The sequence below is a fragment of the Palaemon carinicauda genome, chromosome 17, assembly GCF_036898095.1.
Source record: "Palaemon carinicauda isolate YSFRI2023 chromosome 17, ASM3689809v2, whole genome shotgun sequence".
NCBI lineage: Eukaryota > Metazoa > Arthropoda > Malacostraca > Decapoda > Palaemonidae > Palaemon > Palaemon carinicauda.
The window spans coordinates 931,708-949,207 of record NC_090741.1 but is presented as its reverse complement, the minus strand read 5'-3'; the positions used below and the strand labels follow the sequence as shown (position 1 = coordinate 949,207).

General features: G+C 35.2%; 1 protein-coding gene across 4 annotated transcripts in view; it reads right to left on the bottom strand.

Moving 5' to 3' along the window:
- The window catches only part of LOC137656631 (neural cell adhesion molecule 2-like), a 404,981-nt gene that overhangs the window by 260,488 nt on the left and 126,993 nt on the right, over window positions 1-17,500 (bottom strand). For all 4 annotated transcript variants that reach the window (XR_011046975.1, XM_068390799.1, XM_068390798.1 and 1 more), the window contains exon 2: window positions 9,494-9,626. Coding sequence is in view for 3 of the 4 variants with exons in the window: in XM_068390799.1 (XP_068246900.1) it covers window positions 9,494-9,626 (133 nt within the window). In the remaining variant the exon portion in view is untranslated. The remainder of the gene's footprint in view (window positions 1-9,493; window positions 9,627-17,500) is intronic.

Sequence of the window (17,500 nt, the reverse complement as noted above, 5' to 3'; positions counted from 1 at the left end):
CATCCTTTATATTATATTGTTTTCTATTATCTTTCCTGTATGATTTTGCAACTGCAAAGATCTTATTTTTCTTGAGATCATCCCTCAATTCGCCTCCTAGTTTAATCCATGCATTTATCCGTGATCTTCTCTTAATCTCTTCTGATTGATTACTAGAAGATACATATTCTTCTCTAGTCTGTTGGTTCCTTTCTTCCATCTATTTCCTGTGCATTTTGTTCTTCATCTTTATTGCACCTTTTACTTCGTCATTCCACCAAATTGTACGCCTTTTCCTAGTACCTCCAACAAACCTACAGCCAAGTTCCTTCTCCCCTACATCCAAGGCAATCTCCTTTAGTCTCTTCCAATCCCGCTGCTCCAGATGTTGCAACCTCTCTGTAAACTTGTTTTGAAATCTCATTTTGATATCTGGGTCTTTCAAGGATTCTGTTTTTATCATTTTTCTCTTCTCTGTTTTCTCTGTTCTTATGGGAGGAATGTAAATATTTCCTATGACTAGTCTATGATCTGAATCAAGGGAGACTCCTGGCAATACTTTAACATTTTCTACAAGCCTCTTATCTGATATAACGACATAATCAATTACTGATTTTTGATCAAACTGCCCTGTGGTTTGATTCCATCTATATCTAGTGTATTTGTGTGAGTCCTGGAGTTTAAAGAATCCATTCATGATCTTTAGGTGATTTCTTATGCAAAAATCTATTAGGTTTTCTCCTTCAACGTTTCTTGTTTCCTCTCCAAATGGGCCTATTACACTCCCTATCCCTCTTCTCTCACAGCCAACCCGTGCATTAAAATCTCCTAGTAGTTGGTTGATGCCTGCTGGCTGTCCCTCCAAATGTAATTCTAAAAGTTCCATAAAAGTATCTATTTCCTCTTGTGTATGGCCTTGCTGTGGTGCATAAATCTGAAAGACATTATAATTTGTGTTCTTTATTCTAAATGTGCAACTAATAAGTCTTTCGCTGATCAATTGTACTTTTAGTATATAGGGGGCAAGTCTGGGTCCTACGATCATAGCAACACCATGCTTTCTGATTCCTGCATCTACTCCACGATAAATCAGTACATATCCATCTCCTAGATCCTGTCTGCGCTTTCACCTCTATGCCTGGTTTCAGCCATTCCTAATAAATCAAGTTTTCTCTCCTTCTCCATATCTAATATTTCATCTTCCTTACTACTGTACGTGCCAATATTTAGGGTACCACATTTAAAATTCTGTTTATCTTTAGCTTTTTTCCTAAGACGTTCTCAGTTTCGTCGCCTATTTTTACATCTGACAACTGATCCTTGAGTTTCTCTAGCGTTAAAGATTCAATTAGTGGCTTGCTAGGCCTGTCCTAACCTATTGCTGAATATACTGCCAGCACCTCAGTCGTTTGGTCCACGGCTCCTTATTCAACATACTCAGAACAGCCCTAAGAGAGTTTAATTCCTAGGGGTTCCCCCATCCCCCAAAATATATATATATAAATATATATATATATATATATATACATATATATATGTATATATATATATATATATATATATAAGTATATATACATACATACATACATATATATTTATACATATGTGTATATATACATATAAATATATATATATATATGCATTCATATATATATATATATATATATATATATATATATATACATACATACATACATACAGACACATACACACACACATATATATACATATATATATATATGTATATTTATATACTATATATATGTATGTATACATATATATACATACATACACACATGTATATATATATATATATATATATGTATATGTGTGTGTATTTATATACTATATATATATATATATATGTGTGTGTGTGTGTGTGTTTGTGTACGTTATATATACACACATATATATATATATATATATATGTATATGTATATGTATATATATATATATGTATATGTATATATATATATATATATATATATTTATACACAGGGTGTCCCAAAATAATGTATACACTTTTTGAATTGTTACAACTTGTTCAATTTATTGATGGTAATGTGGCAAGCAGATTCACAGGAGAGAAACAATGCACATTTAAAGATTCTGAGAGTTCACAGTGAAAAAATAATGATAGATGGGGCAATTTGAGAATGCTGAAAAAAAAAATCAGCTCACATAAAGTGTTCAAACTGGTTGCCGTTCTGCTCAATAGACTTTTCGGATCGTGAAAATATGGAACTACAAACTGTTAGTAGCATTTCTCTCGGTATCTGAGCACATTCTTCTTCAATTACCTCTCTAAGTTCGTCAATTGTTTTAGATTTTCTGCTCTACACCTTGTCCTTTTAAAATCCCCATAAAAGAAAAGTCCATGGGTGCCAAATCTGGCGACTTAGTAGGAAATTCAACGACCCCTCTTCTTCCAATCCTTCTGGTTTGAAGGTTTTCATCTTGATATCCTTTCCCATCATGATGAAAGTGTAGGGTGCACCATCTTGTTGGAAGTAGAACTCGGCATCTCCAAATTGTTATTGGAAGCATGGCATAGCAAATTCAACCCAATCACTATGCCTTCTAAAAAGAACCGTCCTATAAGTCCCCTAGCTGAAAGTCCACACCAGACAGTGACTCCAGGCAAATTTATGTGACGTTCCACTGTAAGATGAGGATTTTCTTGTGCCCAGTAACTCCAGTTATGGCGATATATCGAGCCATTTAATCTAAATGTGGCTTCATCACTCCAGATAATTTTCAGTGAAAACGTGTTATTGTCTGCACATCGTGCAATGTACAACTCGCAGAATTCAATCCTTCGATCAGGGACATCTTCGTTTAGAGCATGAATTAGCACTAGAATAAAATCTTTCCATTGTGCCCGTTTCGAAATGCAATTTACGCTAGATTTTGGGATACCTGTTTCAAGTGACAGTTGACGAACAGATTTTGTCGGGAATTCTGAACATTATCAATAACATCTTGCTTTTTAGTTGGGCTTGTCGATGTTCCTTTTCGTCCCGAATGTCCTTTTCTCATGCAATGGATGGTCCCATGATTCTCAAAGTTATCTACGATTCATGAAATGGTGACGCATGTTAGGCATCTCTGTGGTACTCACTCGTAAATCGTCATTGCACTTCAGCTTTATTTTCACATTTCAAGAATGTTTTCAGAACAATTTTTTTTTTGCTCGAAGGTAAGCCCAGTATCCACCATTCTTACTCAAAAATCAAATTTGAAATAAAATAAAAAAGTTTATTGGATATTCAAAGATATAATATATATATATTTTGGGACATGTATATATATATATATATATATATATATATATATATATATATATATGTGTATGTGTGTGTGCATATATATATATATATATATATATATATATATATTAACACTGTTGGTTATTTAGGATGATTTAAGATAAATTGGGATCAAGTACGTTCAACATTCTTTTCCAAAGTATATAACTAGTTTTTTCCCACTTCCCACTCCTCCAAAACAACTGATTCCCCACTGTTCCTGCAACAACACTAATGGTATAAGCGGAGAAGACTGATTCCGTAATTAGTTATTTACAGTGGAAGTCAAGGACATTATTGTTTGAATGACATTAGGAACGGTTTATAAACGTATATTACATTTAAAAATTAGTAGGTGACATGAAACTTATCATATTTTGAGAGTACGTCCTTATATAACTTGAATTCCAAATACGATTTATGTTTTTTTATTGTTGAAAAAAGTATAAAAACTATTGTTACATATAATGAGGATTATCATTAACGATCACAGAATAAACTTTTATATTTTTATTTTTCCTTCTCCTTGATATTGGGTCCGTGTGACTAATGACTCTTGCAAGCAGAAAGTCCCTATATGTATATATATATATATATATATATATATATGTATATATACAGTATATATATATATATATATATATATATATATATATATATATATATAATGGTTAAAACCATGATGTAAACGTCTTTTTAGAATAATTTATCAAGTATTGGAAGAAGAGGGAACTCTCGCCTCCCTTTCATCCATAAAAATTTCTCCAGGGGCGTAGCGAAATATTAGGGCGACATTGTGCAAATTAATCTACAAGTATGAAATTTGCCACAGATATAATTTAGGACATACTGAGCTTATTTGGTGAGGGCTCCAAAGTTGATGATCACTGGGCCCCCAATATTGGCAAAATCCAATATGGCCACAACTTAGCTTTCCATTTTACGATAACTTCACGACTAAAGGTCATACATCATCACGTGAAAGCACTTTGTAGGGGTTTTCGACCTCAAGGAATCTAAATCTTAGTTCAAATTCTTCATAGCATATCCCATATGCTGAGTATATTTGCAAATTTTCTTTAAAAGACAGATGTGAAGGGTGACATGTCAGACTTTGCTGTTCAACTGTGGTTACTTTCCAATATTTTTATTTTTCTTTTGTTCTCATACCTACCGAATAGAATCTTACACTGTTTTGTTGTTAAAAGCTGATTCAAGACAATCTCGTTTACCCTCCTAAATAATCTTTTTATTTTTCTCCTCAGGGTCGTGTGACATGTTGGTGGTGATGAAAGAGTCATTGTGTGATTTGTGAAAATGACTCGTACCAACTGGCAGCTTTGTTGTCGCTGTCAATCTGACAAAGATGAACATTTACAATCAGCGAAGGAGGAAGGAATTTTAAGTCTCGAAAGAGACCTAAATGGCTTCAAAGAAATCATTGCTGTTCCTTCTGGTATTGCAGTGTCGTTGGAACCACTCGACGATGGTTGGGGAATAGCAAACATGCTTCGATCGAATAATTGCAAATACCACAAGACTTGCTGATGCTACTGCAGTAGTTCTCGTGTGAAGAGACTGCGTGAAAAGCAGGAAACCACTGCAAAAACTTCACCCAAAAAACTGCAATCAGCTGGGACTTCTTATGAAACAGGAAAAGGTAAAATATTCTGTGTCATCTGCGATGGAGATGACAAGACCTATTTACGCAAGGTAGCAAGTGATAATGTTGATACTACCCTTAAAAGGTGGTCAAAGTTGAATAATAATTTTCATTTGATTGGAAAACTGGTTGCACAAGCTGCCGATGCCCATGCCGGGGACACTTACTATCCTGTTAAATGTTACTTGCGTCTTCAAGACTCTGGACGTGCTGCACAAAGCTGAGCTTCCACAGGCCCTGCTCCACCTCAGTTTGACCCAATCGCCATGGCACAAATAATAGCCATTGCTGAGGATTTTTACTCAGTGTTTAAGCTCTCCTCTCTTCGTCACATGTATCGGACACTGATGGAGGTACAAGGGAGTCCAGGTTTGCACACCAAGGAGCCACATTCAACACAATTTAAAGATCATCTACTGGATCATCTTCCTGAATGGGGCGAGTTTGCAGAAGGGAAAGAAATATACATTTCTAATTGTACCAACGTTGCTGACTTAGTTACAAAAGCCCATGATACCTTGCTTAACCAGCTTTATTGTTGATGTGGGCCGCGGTGATTTTACGTAAGTTTTGTCTTATGATGCAGAAATCATTCAATGGGTTATTTTCGTCAGACTGCCTTACTGCTCCTCTACCAGCAGAGCTTCGGAGATTCATGAATGTAATCCTTCAAGGTCCATCCATCCTGCGAGATCAAAGAAATATTGAAATGGATAAAAATGTACAAGGCAGGACAAGGATTGCATGCGTCATTTCACAGATTATCATTTACAACACCTACCATGATACACACCATGTCACTAAGACAAGCACCATACGACACAGAGTAGAACACGAAACCCCATTTGTTCTGTACAAAGGCCTAAACATTCATGGAGAAGCACGATTGAAGAAGCAGATAGGAAAGGTTCACCAAGTCAGAATGACAGTGTCCTATGATCGTGTGATGGAGATAAAACGAACTGCCGCATGAGCAGTATGCAAGCGTCATGCTGTGGATTGGGCTGTGTTGCCAATAAATATGCAAAGGAATGTATTTGTGACCTATGACATGGACAACTTGGATAGTCATAGAAAGGAAACTTTTCTCAGGATGAATTTCACGGCACCGCTTTGAGTCCAACCAACCATCTATCTTGGGAAAACCAGGGTGAACAGCAAGACCCTATCGAGCTAGACTTCTCTGATACATCTGTACCCCAACTTTCAAACAGTACAGCCAGTAGAGCTATCTAACGAGCCTTTGTTTCTACCCAGAAACACCAATGGGCAACTTGAACCAACTAACAACTTCATAGACGTAGCCAAGGGGAAGGATGAAGCTTGGATGAAACACTTTGCCACGGTGCTAGAAAAGGACACAATTTCCGCTGGCGAAGTTATCACCTGGTGAGGGTAAAACTCTAGACTCATGAGTGAGGACTCATTGAAACCACCAGCAGTGATAGGGGTTTTGCCCCTTTTTCCAGAAAAAGCAGCTTCTGCATCCATTATAAAGCATGCAATGCACCTCACTATGCAAGGTACACAGTTTCTGCCTACTGTTCCGAGGTTCTCGAGGCACCACAGTCACAGGAAAATTGGGATGAACTCAAAAGAACAGAAAGCCCACAGTTCAATTATTAGTCCACCATCATGGAGCTTGAGCTGCTCTTGTGCCGCTTTATCCATTCTCTGCATGAAGGGATTTTCTTTTCTATGTCAAAGGATATGATGAGCTTTGCCCATGGTTTCACATGATGGGCCACACAAACTATGCGAGATGGCTGCCAGTACATGTTCGGGATATGGTGCAGCTAGCTAAGACATGCAGAATTTCTGAATAGGAATTTTGCCGTTCATAGGTCAACGCATAAGTTCAACCTTATTGGGAAGGATCAGTCTCATGAACAGTCGAACAAGAGCCTTCAAGCTCATGGTGGGGCTGCCCGGCTGTACGAAAATCCTGAAGTGCTCATACTTTACATGCTGACAGGTCCAGATTGTTCCCAGTGTGTTGAAGAGTTTGAGATGGTTTTGGATACTCCGAGCATAAGCACTGCTCATCATGAAGAAGCACAGAGCTTGCAAGTAAAATACTGAAAAGATGTCCTGTCAATTGTTGAAAATATCGAAGAGCTAGGAAATCCTTTTGTTGCTGGTTCGGAATTTGTTGCGTTTGACACCCATGAAGTCATGGATCAAGCAGTCATAACATCTCTCTGCCAAGTCCATGAAATTGGCAAAGATCTTCACGAACTACAGGTAACACAAACACTCGACAAGGCAACTGTGCCAGTGTCCAACATTATCTGACGTAACAACATCCTGACCTTTGCCAATCAATCTGACTTATCCAAAAAAGGCAACAAAGCCAATGGTACACAGAAGAAAAACATTACTCTTATCACACAACTCTTCTTGTCACTTCAATCACGACCACCTGCTGATATGGAAGAGTATTTTCTCTTTGAAAATCAAAGGGAACCACCAAGTTTGGCTGACCATGGCTCACTTAGATCCGGCAGCAAATCTGATATTCTGGAATGCATCCAATCTCCAACTGGTCGGTCACCTCAAGCTAGGCATGCAACGATTGTTGTGCTGGACATGGCAGCAGTTATTCACATGGTGCGACCTACATCAGCAAAAACATTTGCCGAGTATGCTACACAACATATGATCCCGTTCCTGAAATCACAGATAAATCCAGCAGTTTCCCACATTGATGTCATATGGGACACCTATCAAGAAGAGAGTTTGAAGTCCCTCACACATCAACGTTGTGGTACAGGTCCACGAACTAGGGTTGGAAGTGGCAGCACATGAATCCCAAAACATGATTCGAACAGTGGATTCCTTAAGAACAATGACAACAAGAAGGAGTTGTTCATTTTCTTTTGTGAGGAGATAGTCAAGAATGACTGGGGCGGGAAACTCCTGCTCAGTACCAAAGGCGAAATGTTCTATCCAACAGACAAGCCGATATCTCAGCAATCCAACCCTGTAATCATGCCAAGGCTGATACGAGGATATTCCTTCATCTGGTATATGCAGCACTCCAGGGCCACAAGATAGCTATTGTTCGTACTGTTGATAGTGATGTGGTGGTCCTTGCCATACACTACTTCTAAAGCCTTGGTGTCTTGGAGCTCTGGGTGTGTTTTGGGAGTGGTAAAAAAGTCTGTGACATCCCCATCAATGACATCTGTGCTCACCTTGGACCTTCCAGATCTCTTGCGTGGCCCCTTTTCCATGCAATAATAGGGTGTGACACGACATCACAGTTCCTTGGATGTGGAAAAAAACTGCTAGGACATTTTGGCAAAACATTCCACGACTCACAGAAACACTGATTGCATTGACCAATAATCCAAACCTCCTCAGCCTCGATTCTCTACAAATGCAGAATCTGGAATGATTTGTGGTCATCATGTACAGCAAGGGGTGTGTACTGACCAGGTTCAACGAAGCTAGACATCGTTTATTCACGAGTGGTAGAAAAACCTTGGAGAATATTCCACCCACACACGCAGCTTTGTTTGAACATCTGAAGCAGGCTCCTCTTCATGCAAGTTTCTACCAGAAACAGGCAACCGCAGTTCATCAGACTATTCCCAGCTTCACCGCATGGGGTTGGCAAAAAGAAAACACTGGTATTTGGTTACTACACTGGACAACACTTGCCGGTAAAGCATGTTCCATCCTTCTGCACTGTGGCTGCGTACGGGCTTGTACAGGAAACTATAAATATACCAGACCTGGAGTCCAGTGCACCGGGCTGTGCAAATTTGAAGCCGGATGTATCAATAATGATGATACTTAGACAAATACCTTCTACAGTGACAGTTCACTAAGAACACACTCATAAAATTTCTTCATTAGTGAACATGTTAAGAAACAAACTGAACCACTAAATGCACATATAATAAATGTCCGTATTAAAATACATATTTTAGTTCAAAAATTTAATTTTCAAACTTTAGGTTGGCAAAAGTACATATGCTATGTGAAATTTGAGCTCAGATTAAGATTCCTTGAGGTCAAAAACTTATACAAAGTGCTTTTACTTTGTATGGGTTGTAAAGTTATGTCAAAATGAAATATCGAATGGCGGCCATAATGAATTTTGCCAATATTTCGACCCCAGTGAATATTGTCTTTGGTGCCCTTGAGAAATTGATACAATATGACATCATCTATATCTGTGCCAAATTTCATGCTTGTAGACAAATCTGAACGATGGTCTCCCTAAGAGCCTGGACTAATTAGAAATATATAACAATGTCGCCTTACCAAAATGATACATGATAAAAAAAACTTCATTTAAGTAGCATGTAGGCGTCAAATATTGTGAGTGTAGCAGAAATATTACCCCATACCTTCATCGGAAGATAACAACATAAAAATAAATCATAGATAATAGCACCAAGAAGGTTGAATTTATATAAAAGGAACCTGTTTTATTATTTCATACATACATCTACAGAATAAAAGCTTCACTCAGTAGGAATTTTATCTAATACACCATGACCAAAACGCCTGTCATTCGTAATATTCCTACCTGTAAATGGGAGTGCCAATTGGTCCCTGATAGAAAAGTATAAGTATTGTGTCATCTGTTGGGTCTGGTGCGGAGACGTCACAAGGCAGAAGCACTCGGCCAGACTCCACTGCTTGAACTACTGTCAGAGGACCTAAAAGAAACGGGAGACATGATTATGTTTATATGTGGCACTTAAAGGTAATTAAAAATATTAGTTCCAATAAATATACGCATATATACACACACATATATATATATATATATATATATATATATATATATATATATATATATATATATATATATATATATATATATATACGCACACACATACTGTATATATATATATATATATATATATATATATATATATATATATAAAGTTGCTTAAAGTTGCGGGTTTTAGGTCTCCACAGAGACGATTTACATCGTCCTCCTCGATATATATATATATATATATATATATATATATATATATATATATATATATATATGTATGTATGTATGTATCTATATATACATATATATATATATATATATATATACAGTATATATCCCTGACACTCGTTATTTCAATCAACAAAATATATCAAACCACAATGGGATTTAATATCGAATTCTACCATTAGGAATATAGATAAACTGAAAACTCATTTATGAATGAATGAAAAGAATGATAATGCCCCGGAAACCCAAGTAGTTGTTGGGATGTCATAATTGATAGAATTTGTGTTCTATCGTGACTTAGTCATATAATTGTATGTAATAATAATTCTCCATGCATGTGTCTTCAATTAACTGTTAAATCATTTCAAAGTACCATGTAATTGCAAGTGTATCTAGGCAAAAGGAAAAATATAATTGAAATTGTGGTAGTCTGTTGCTCATTGTGCTGCTTGAGATAATAAGACTTGATACTTGACTATGCGAATATATATCCTCCCTCTTTGCAATATTTTATCTAATCTATTTTGGTCATCTCCCAGAAAATAGCCTCGTAATCACAATAAACTATTTTACAGATTCACTCTACGTCTCTGGTTGACAAAATTTGTATTGTAAGTAATGTTATAGAAGGCTGAAAATTATGGATTCAAAATTCGAGTGAAAAAAAAATTATTTCCCATAGAAGTGTTAAAATTTCTACAATAAGTGGCACGGAAATGGATCATATCAGCCACCCTCAAAAAGAAAGATGGGTAACTCAAAGACTAATGGAAATCGAGGATCAACATGTCACTGGTCTTATACAGGATGAAGAAGATATATCACTAAACGGACCAAGAAAAGGGGGAAACATACAGAACTCAAATTACTCTAAAATATTTCACATGTTATAACTCTTGTTACCAAAGCAAAAGACAAAGTCATTCCTAATGATAATAAGATTGGACTAATGTGGTTTGAAGTGAATACCTTTTTAGCTTTAATGGAACATGATATTGACATATTTCCACTTGCAACAATACTGACAAATACCTCAATTCATGATCTTGCATTGAACCTTATTAATATAAAATATAATTTTTATATTTTTCAAATATCTCAGAGTATCAAGATTTTTCGTGTATTACCAGTAGAACCACCTGGTTGGTGTGACTCATTACCTTTTCATATTGACACCAGAGATAAGAGCCTTGTAATAACTCATCCATATCATTTACCTATTGCCCATAAAACATTTGATTGAGAATTATTAAATATGCAGAATTAAGTATAATTTTCATATTATATTTTCACTGGCCACCTCAAAAACTAGTAGGGAAAAAAGGTAGGACTAATATCGTTACGGAATATGATTAATTTCCATTGTCATCTAAGGAAGAAATTATATGTAAATTATGCAACTATTCCTTTTTATCAATACTTGATTTGGAATCATGCTATCATCAGATTACTCTTGATCTGAAAATTTAAAAAACTGATCTTTATTATAGAGAACTGTGACGGCCGAGAGAAAGGTTATGACTCAAAGGCAGGATGCGATCAACTGAGTAACTTTATTAAAGAACACTCTCCTTTATATACAAAACCTCAAGGCAACAGGAATTTTCATGTTCGAGAAACAGACAATGTTAGAGAGGAAACACGCAGACATGTTAATTCTGGTTCTTTTTAGTGCGAGGGAAGAGCGCAGATACAAGCATAATATATACAAAATAATTTATGTACGATCGTGTGACCCACGGTTGGTACAGAATACACCTGCTCAGTTTTTGATTGATGATCAGTTTATTTTTAGGTACGGTCGGAAATACTGTTAATCTATCTTCATGATAAAAAGGAGATGTTATGTAGAAACCTTTGGCAATTCAATTAAAGAACTTGAAGTACTCAGATGGGAAGATTTAAAAGTTAATCTAGTGAAGTGTCAATTATGTACAGTTGAAGTACAATTTCTATGTCATATCATCAATAATAATTGTGTACGCCCAATGTCACAAAAACTCTAAGCACTAACAGAATAGTCTCGACCAACCTCTTGTAAACAAGTCAGTTCCATTTTAGTACTAGATTTTTATAATCGAAGATTCGTTAAAGATTTCTGTCAGATTTCAAGGCATTTAGACACTTTATGGAAACTAAAGAAAGTTCTTTCTAAATATAGTTTTATTTTTTTCCAAAAATCAATAGAAAATATTTAGCCATATGGATGCAAGTAACATAGACATTGGCAAAAGTATTGAACAAATAAATGATATTAGGAGACCTCAAGTTATAGAGTTAGCAAGGTCAGCACGAAAAGTATTTGCAAAAAATCTATTGAGTTTTTGGTGAAGTGGGACTAAAGCGTCAAAAATATTTTTATTGGGACAATAATATATAATTACTAGCTAAGCTACAACCCTACCTGAAAAGGCAGGAGGCTACAATTATAAGCACAATGGCTCCAACGAGGAAAATAGTACAGTGAGGAAAAGGAATAGGGAAAGGATTAAACTACAAGAGAAGTAATAAGAAATTATTAGGAAATATTTTATGAAAGTATTAACATTAAAACAGACCTCCCATATATAAACTATAAAAAAGTGACTCATATCAGCCTGTTCAACATGAAAACATTCGCTGCAAGTTTCCACTTATGAAGTTCCACCGATTCAATCACCTCATTAGAGGGACCAATCTAGAACTTGGTCACAGCTGAAATAATGCATGTAAAATTCTGTCATGTTGAGCCTTTTGATAGGAAAGGGCATGACTATTAGATTTAACTGTATATTTAGTATTAGTAACAGGATGGTACTAGCAGGGAAAATTTCAATGCAAAGGATGGTCAGAATTAGGAAAATTCTCATTCAACATGCATAACAAACTAATTGATCGACGGTGCCAGAGATTAATATCTAGATCAGGAATAGGAACCAAAATAAAATTATATTCCGCAGCTAAAGACCAGAGAGGAAAACAATACTCGAAACAAGGGAGTATGGAAGAATTAAAAACAAACTTATTCAGGTTAAATTGATCACTATAAATCTTGAAATAATTTCTCAATAAACCTTTCTTTGTGAAACTGACGAAGAAGCAGACCGAATATATTTCTCAAAAATTAATTTGCTACCTGAAATCAGAAAATTTTTATAAAGCGTCATATAGAAGTAAATAAATATTATCAATGCTGAGATGTGGATGTTAAGGAGCCACTATCTTGGACCTTCTTACAATCATGCTTTGAGTTCTATTAGGATTTGATTTCATGTCCCATATTTTGCACTATACACTAACAAACCTATATCCCCATTCAGGAGACGGAATTGATGCAGAGTAGGATCATCTGCATATACAGCGATCTTGTTTTCTAGGCCTAACCAGATGTAATGGGCTGAGAGCATTAACCTAAAAAACTCTAGATATCACATTCTTTCACTCACTATAGTGCCCATCAATAACTTTTTGCGATATATTACAGAAATATTAAATAATGACGTTAAGAACAGATTTGTCAACTCCCAACTCTTTGAGTTTGAAAACCTCCTGATTGACACTGTCAAATGGAGCACTAAAATATAGGCCAATGAAATTGATTTCTTGACCACAACCAAGGGATTTAAATACACCATTCGAGATTGTAAGCAAGCATGACATGCTCCAAGTCCTTTACAAAAGCCAAATTGCAAACTATGGAAATTAGATGGTAGTTGGCTGAACCTAGACTACCAGAAATTCATTTACATGATGGAATAACATTACTAATTCTCCAATAAGTGCTAAAAAATCTCTTCCTGTTATCTTGTGGAAAATAACAGTATATTTGGAGCTAGGAAATATGCAGTCTTTATAAAAAGTAAAGGGCGAATTCCATTTGGATCTACAACTCCATAAGCATCAAGGTTCATCAAGAGAGCTTTAATTTCACAAGACCAAAAAGCTATTCTAGTTATTTTAGCCACAGGGAAACTCGCATGAGGAAGATGAAGTTTCTCATTTCTCTGCTCTCTGTCAGACACATCAGCCAAAATATTTTGCCTTTTCCTGAGGACAATGAGAGACAGAACCATCTGATTTAAGTATACTAATAACTGTTACATTTACAGTAAATAGTGTAGATTTAACGGTACTCTACCAGTTATACTCTTAAGTTGCACCAAAAAGTGTTATTTTGTGGTTAAATTGCATCTATTTTCACTTGAAGATCAGAATTTATGAGCAAAAGCTTTCAGCTGAACACAGTTATTCCAAGACTAATCTAATCTATAACCCTGCCAAAGATTACAGGCCTCCTGCTTCTCCAAGTAAGCACATCTACAATCATCACAGTAGCTCAGTGCCCGAGAATCGATACGCCTACAAATTATGTTCACCATATTCTCGTTCACAGGAAAATTAAACAAAAACTGGATCAACACTATCACAAAACTGTGACCAATTCAAGCTCTAAAGATCAGTAAAAATTCCATTATAGTCTGCTTGAGATTTTATATAAATCTTACATAACTATGACACATCAGGGACAGTCTGCTCAGTCTTCACTACTTATGTAAATGAAGTAATGATTATATATATATATATATATATATATATATATATATATATATATATATATATATATATATATTAGTTATCATTACTTCTAAGTTAGTTTTCAAGTATGGTGAATCTTTTTCTTGGATTCAATACTATCGTGTAGGGAGACTGACCTAATTGCGGGACCACTACACACTATACTTCGTCATTATCTTCTGCTGTATAACAGTACTATATATATATATATATATATATATATATATATATATATATATATATATATATATATATATATATATATATATATATATATATATATATATATATATATATAGTGCAAGAGATAAATACTAATTATTTCATCTTGGTGCTTCATTGTGAATAATGGTGGTACAGCTATTGGGTGGCTACAAACAGACCAACTGATTTTATGGTTGTTCAGCACCACTGCAACGTGGAGGAGTGATACATTGAGTAGTGCTTGCCTGAATGACAAGGCACTAATAAATGAAGGAAAACCGGCAAACATAATATATAGTCAATAAACTAACAAAAATCTTATATAAAACCAAAATTAGTTTTTTATATATAAGAGGCAGTAGGTTTGTCATGGTACCAGCCACCCGTTGAAATACTACCACTAGAAAGTTATGGGTTCTTATGACTGACCAGAAAGTACTACATTGGATCGTTATCTCTGGTTACAGTTCATTTTCCGTTTTCCTACACACACATTTGATATTCTGGCCTATTCTTTACATATTCTCTTCTGTCCGCATACACCTAACAACACAGATTACCAAACAATTCTTCTTCACTCAAGGTTAACTACTGTACTGTAATTGTTTAGTAGCTACTTTCCCATTGGTAAGGGTAGAAAAGACTCTTTAGCTATGGTAAGCAGGTATTCTAGGAGAAGGACACTCCAAAATCAAACCATTATTCTCTAGTCTTGGTTAGTGCCATAGCTTCCGTACCATGGTCTTCCACTGTTCTTGGTTTAGTTCTCTTGTTTGAGGGTACACTCGAGCATACTATTTCATATAATTTCTCTTTCTCTTGTTTTGTTAAAGTTTTTTTACAGTTTATGTATGAGATATTTATTGTATGGTTGTTACTCCTCTTAACATATTTTATTTTCCCTTTTTCCTATCCTCACTGGGTCATTGTCCTAGTTAGAGCCATTGGCCTTATTGCATCCAGTTTTTCCAACTAGGGTTGTAACTTAGCAGGTATATATATATATATATATATATATATATATATATATATATATATATCTATATATATATATATATATATATATATATATATCCATACATATATATCTATATAAGTATATAAATACACACACACACACACATATATATATATATATATATATATATATATATATATATATATATATATATATATATATATATATATATATATATATATATATATATGTGTGTGTGTGTGTGTGTGAATATATACTGTATATAAATATACATATATGAATATATGTATATATATATGTACATATATATATATATATATATATATATATATAAATATATATTATATATATATATATATATATATATATATATATATATATATATATATATATATATATATATGTATGTATATATATATGTATATATATATATATATATATATATATATATATATATACAAGCACAGTTGCTGGAGAATTAAATAAGTGATTTTTGTTCAACTGTAGTAGCGATATGCAAAACATGAAAAAAATCTTGTGTCAAGTAATACATAACTTATATTAATCAATCAACCATGCAGGGCACCAGGAAGCATTTGAGCACCGCCTATGCAAAGGCGAGGACGTGTGGTCAGAGTTAGGTGTTAATGCGGGGGCCGCGACTCTCCCCTCTGGGCCTGGAGGTTGCCCTAACGGTGGTGCATATTTCAAATGAGTCAAATGACGTATATTTCTCCTAAGGATTCCACCACGTCCATCCACTTTAACCCCATACTGCCGATATGGATATCTCTCCCTCACAACGCCCGATCTATCCTATTTCTTGGATCCAGTATCTTCGATAAGGACCTGATTTCTAACTTTCAGATATGGTAATTGTTTAGCATTTGAATTATAAGATTTTCTATCACTTTCATCAGATTTCACCATAGCCTTTGCTGTTTCTTTCAACATGCTTTCCAAATGGCTATCTTGAAGATCATATTCCTTTGATATAGAAATTATGTCTCGCAATTGCCCACCTAAAGATGACTTCTCAACATCCATAAGAGGCGTGTAGCGATATTGCATTACCGATTTGGTAGCCGAATCGGTGTCATATTACTCCCATTTTCTCTCACATTGTCTCTTAACATACGTTTGGCAGAATGCACAGCTGCTTCTTTCCCGTCCATTAGACGGTGGGTAGGGGGAAGACGAGATACAAAGTTTTACACCCCATTTTCTGTAAATGTCTCTCATTTCTGCTCTCACCAAATTCGTTCTACCATCTGTGGAAATTTCCTCAGATGTAGCGCATTGACAAAACTTTTTTTTCATAACAGGAATTATTTTAGACGACATTACTCCATTAGCAAAGTAAGAAATCTCAGGCCAGCCAGTCAATCTATTTCCATACTCTTAATAGAGCCTATTGTCTACATCGAAAAAATCAGCCAGTAGGTCTGAGGATGCAAGGGGTTCTTGCTGTTGTGAGGGAGAGTGTATACTATATGTTATACACTTGGATCTTTGGAATTTAAAATCTTCATCTATTCTAGGCCAGTAAACAGACTGACGAGCCCTACGTAACATAGAATCCAAACCTTGGTGACCTGAATGTAAACAACTGTCTGCTCTCTTTCTTAAACTTTGAGGAATCACCTAACGAATACGTCCTTCATCAATACCATATGTCACTAACCATCTATTGTAACTGATCCTCTCCCAACGTGAAAGTAAGATATAAATTCAGGCTCAACAAGTTTCTTTGCTTTTTAGCCAATCTCCTTCACGAACTCTCTTGAATAACAGCTGATAGTCTGGTCATTAGATGCAAAATGATGCTCATTGACTGTATC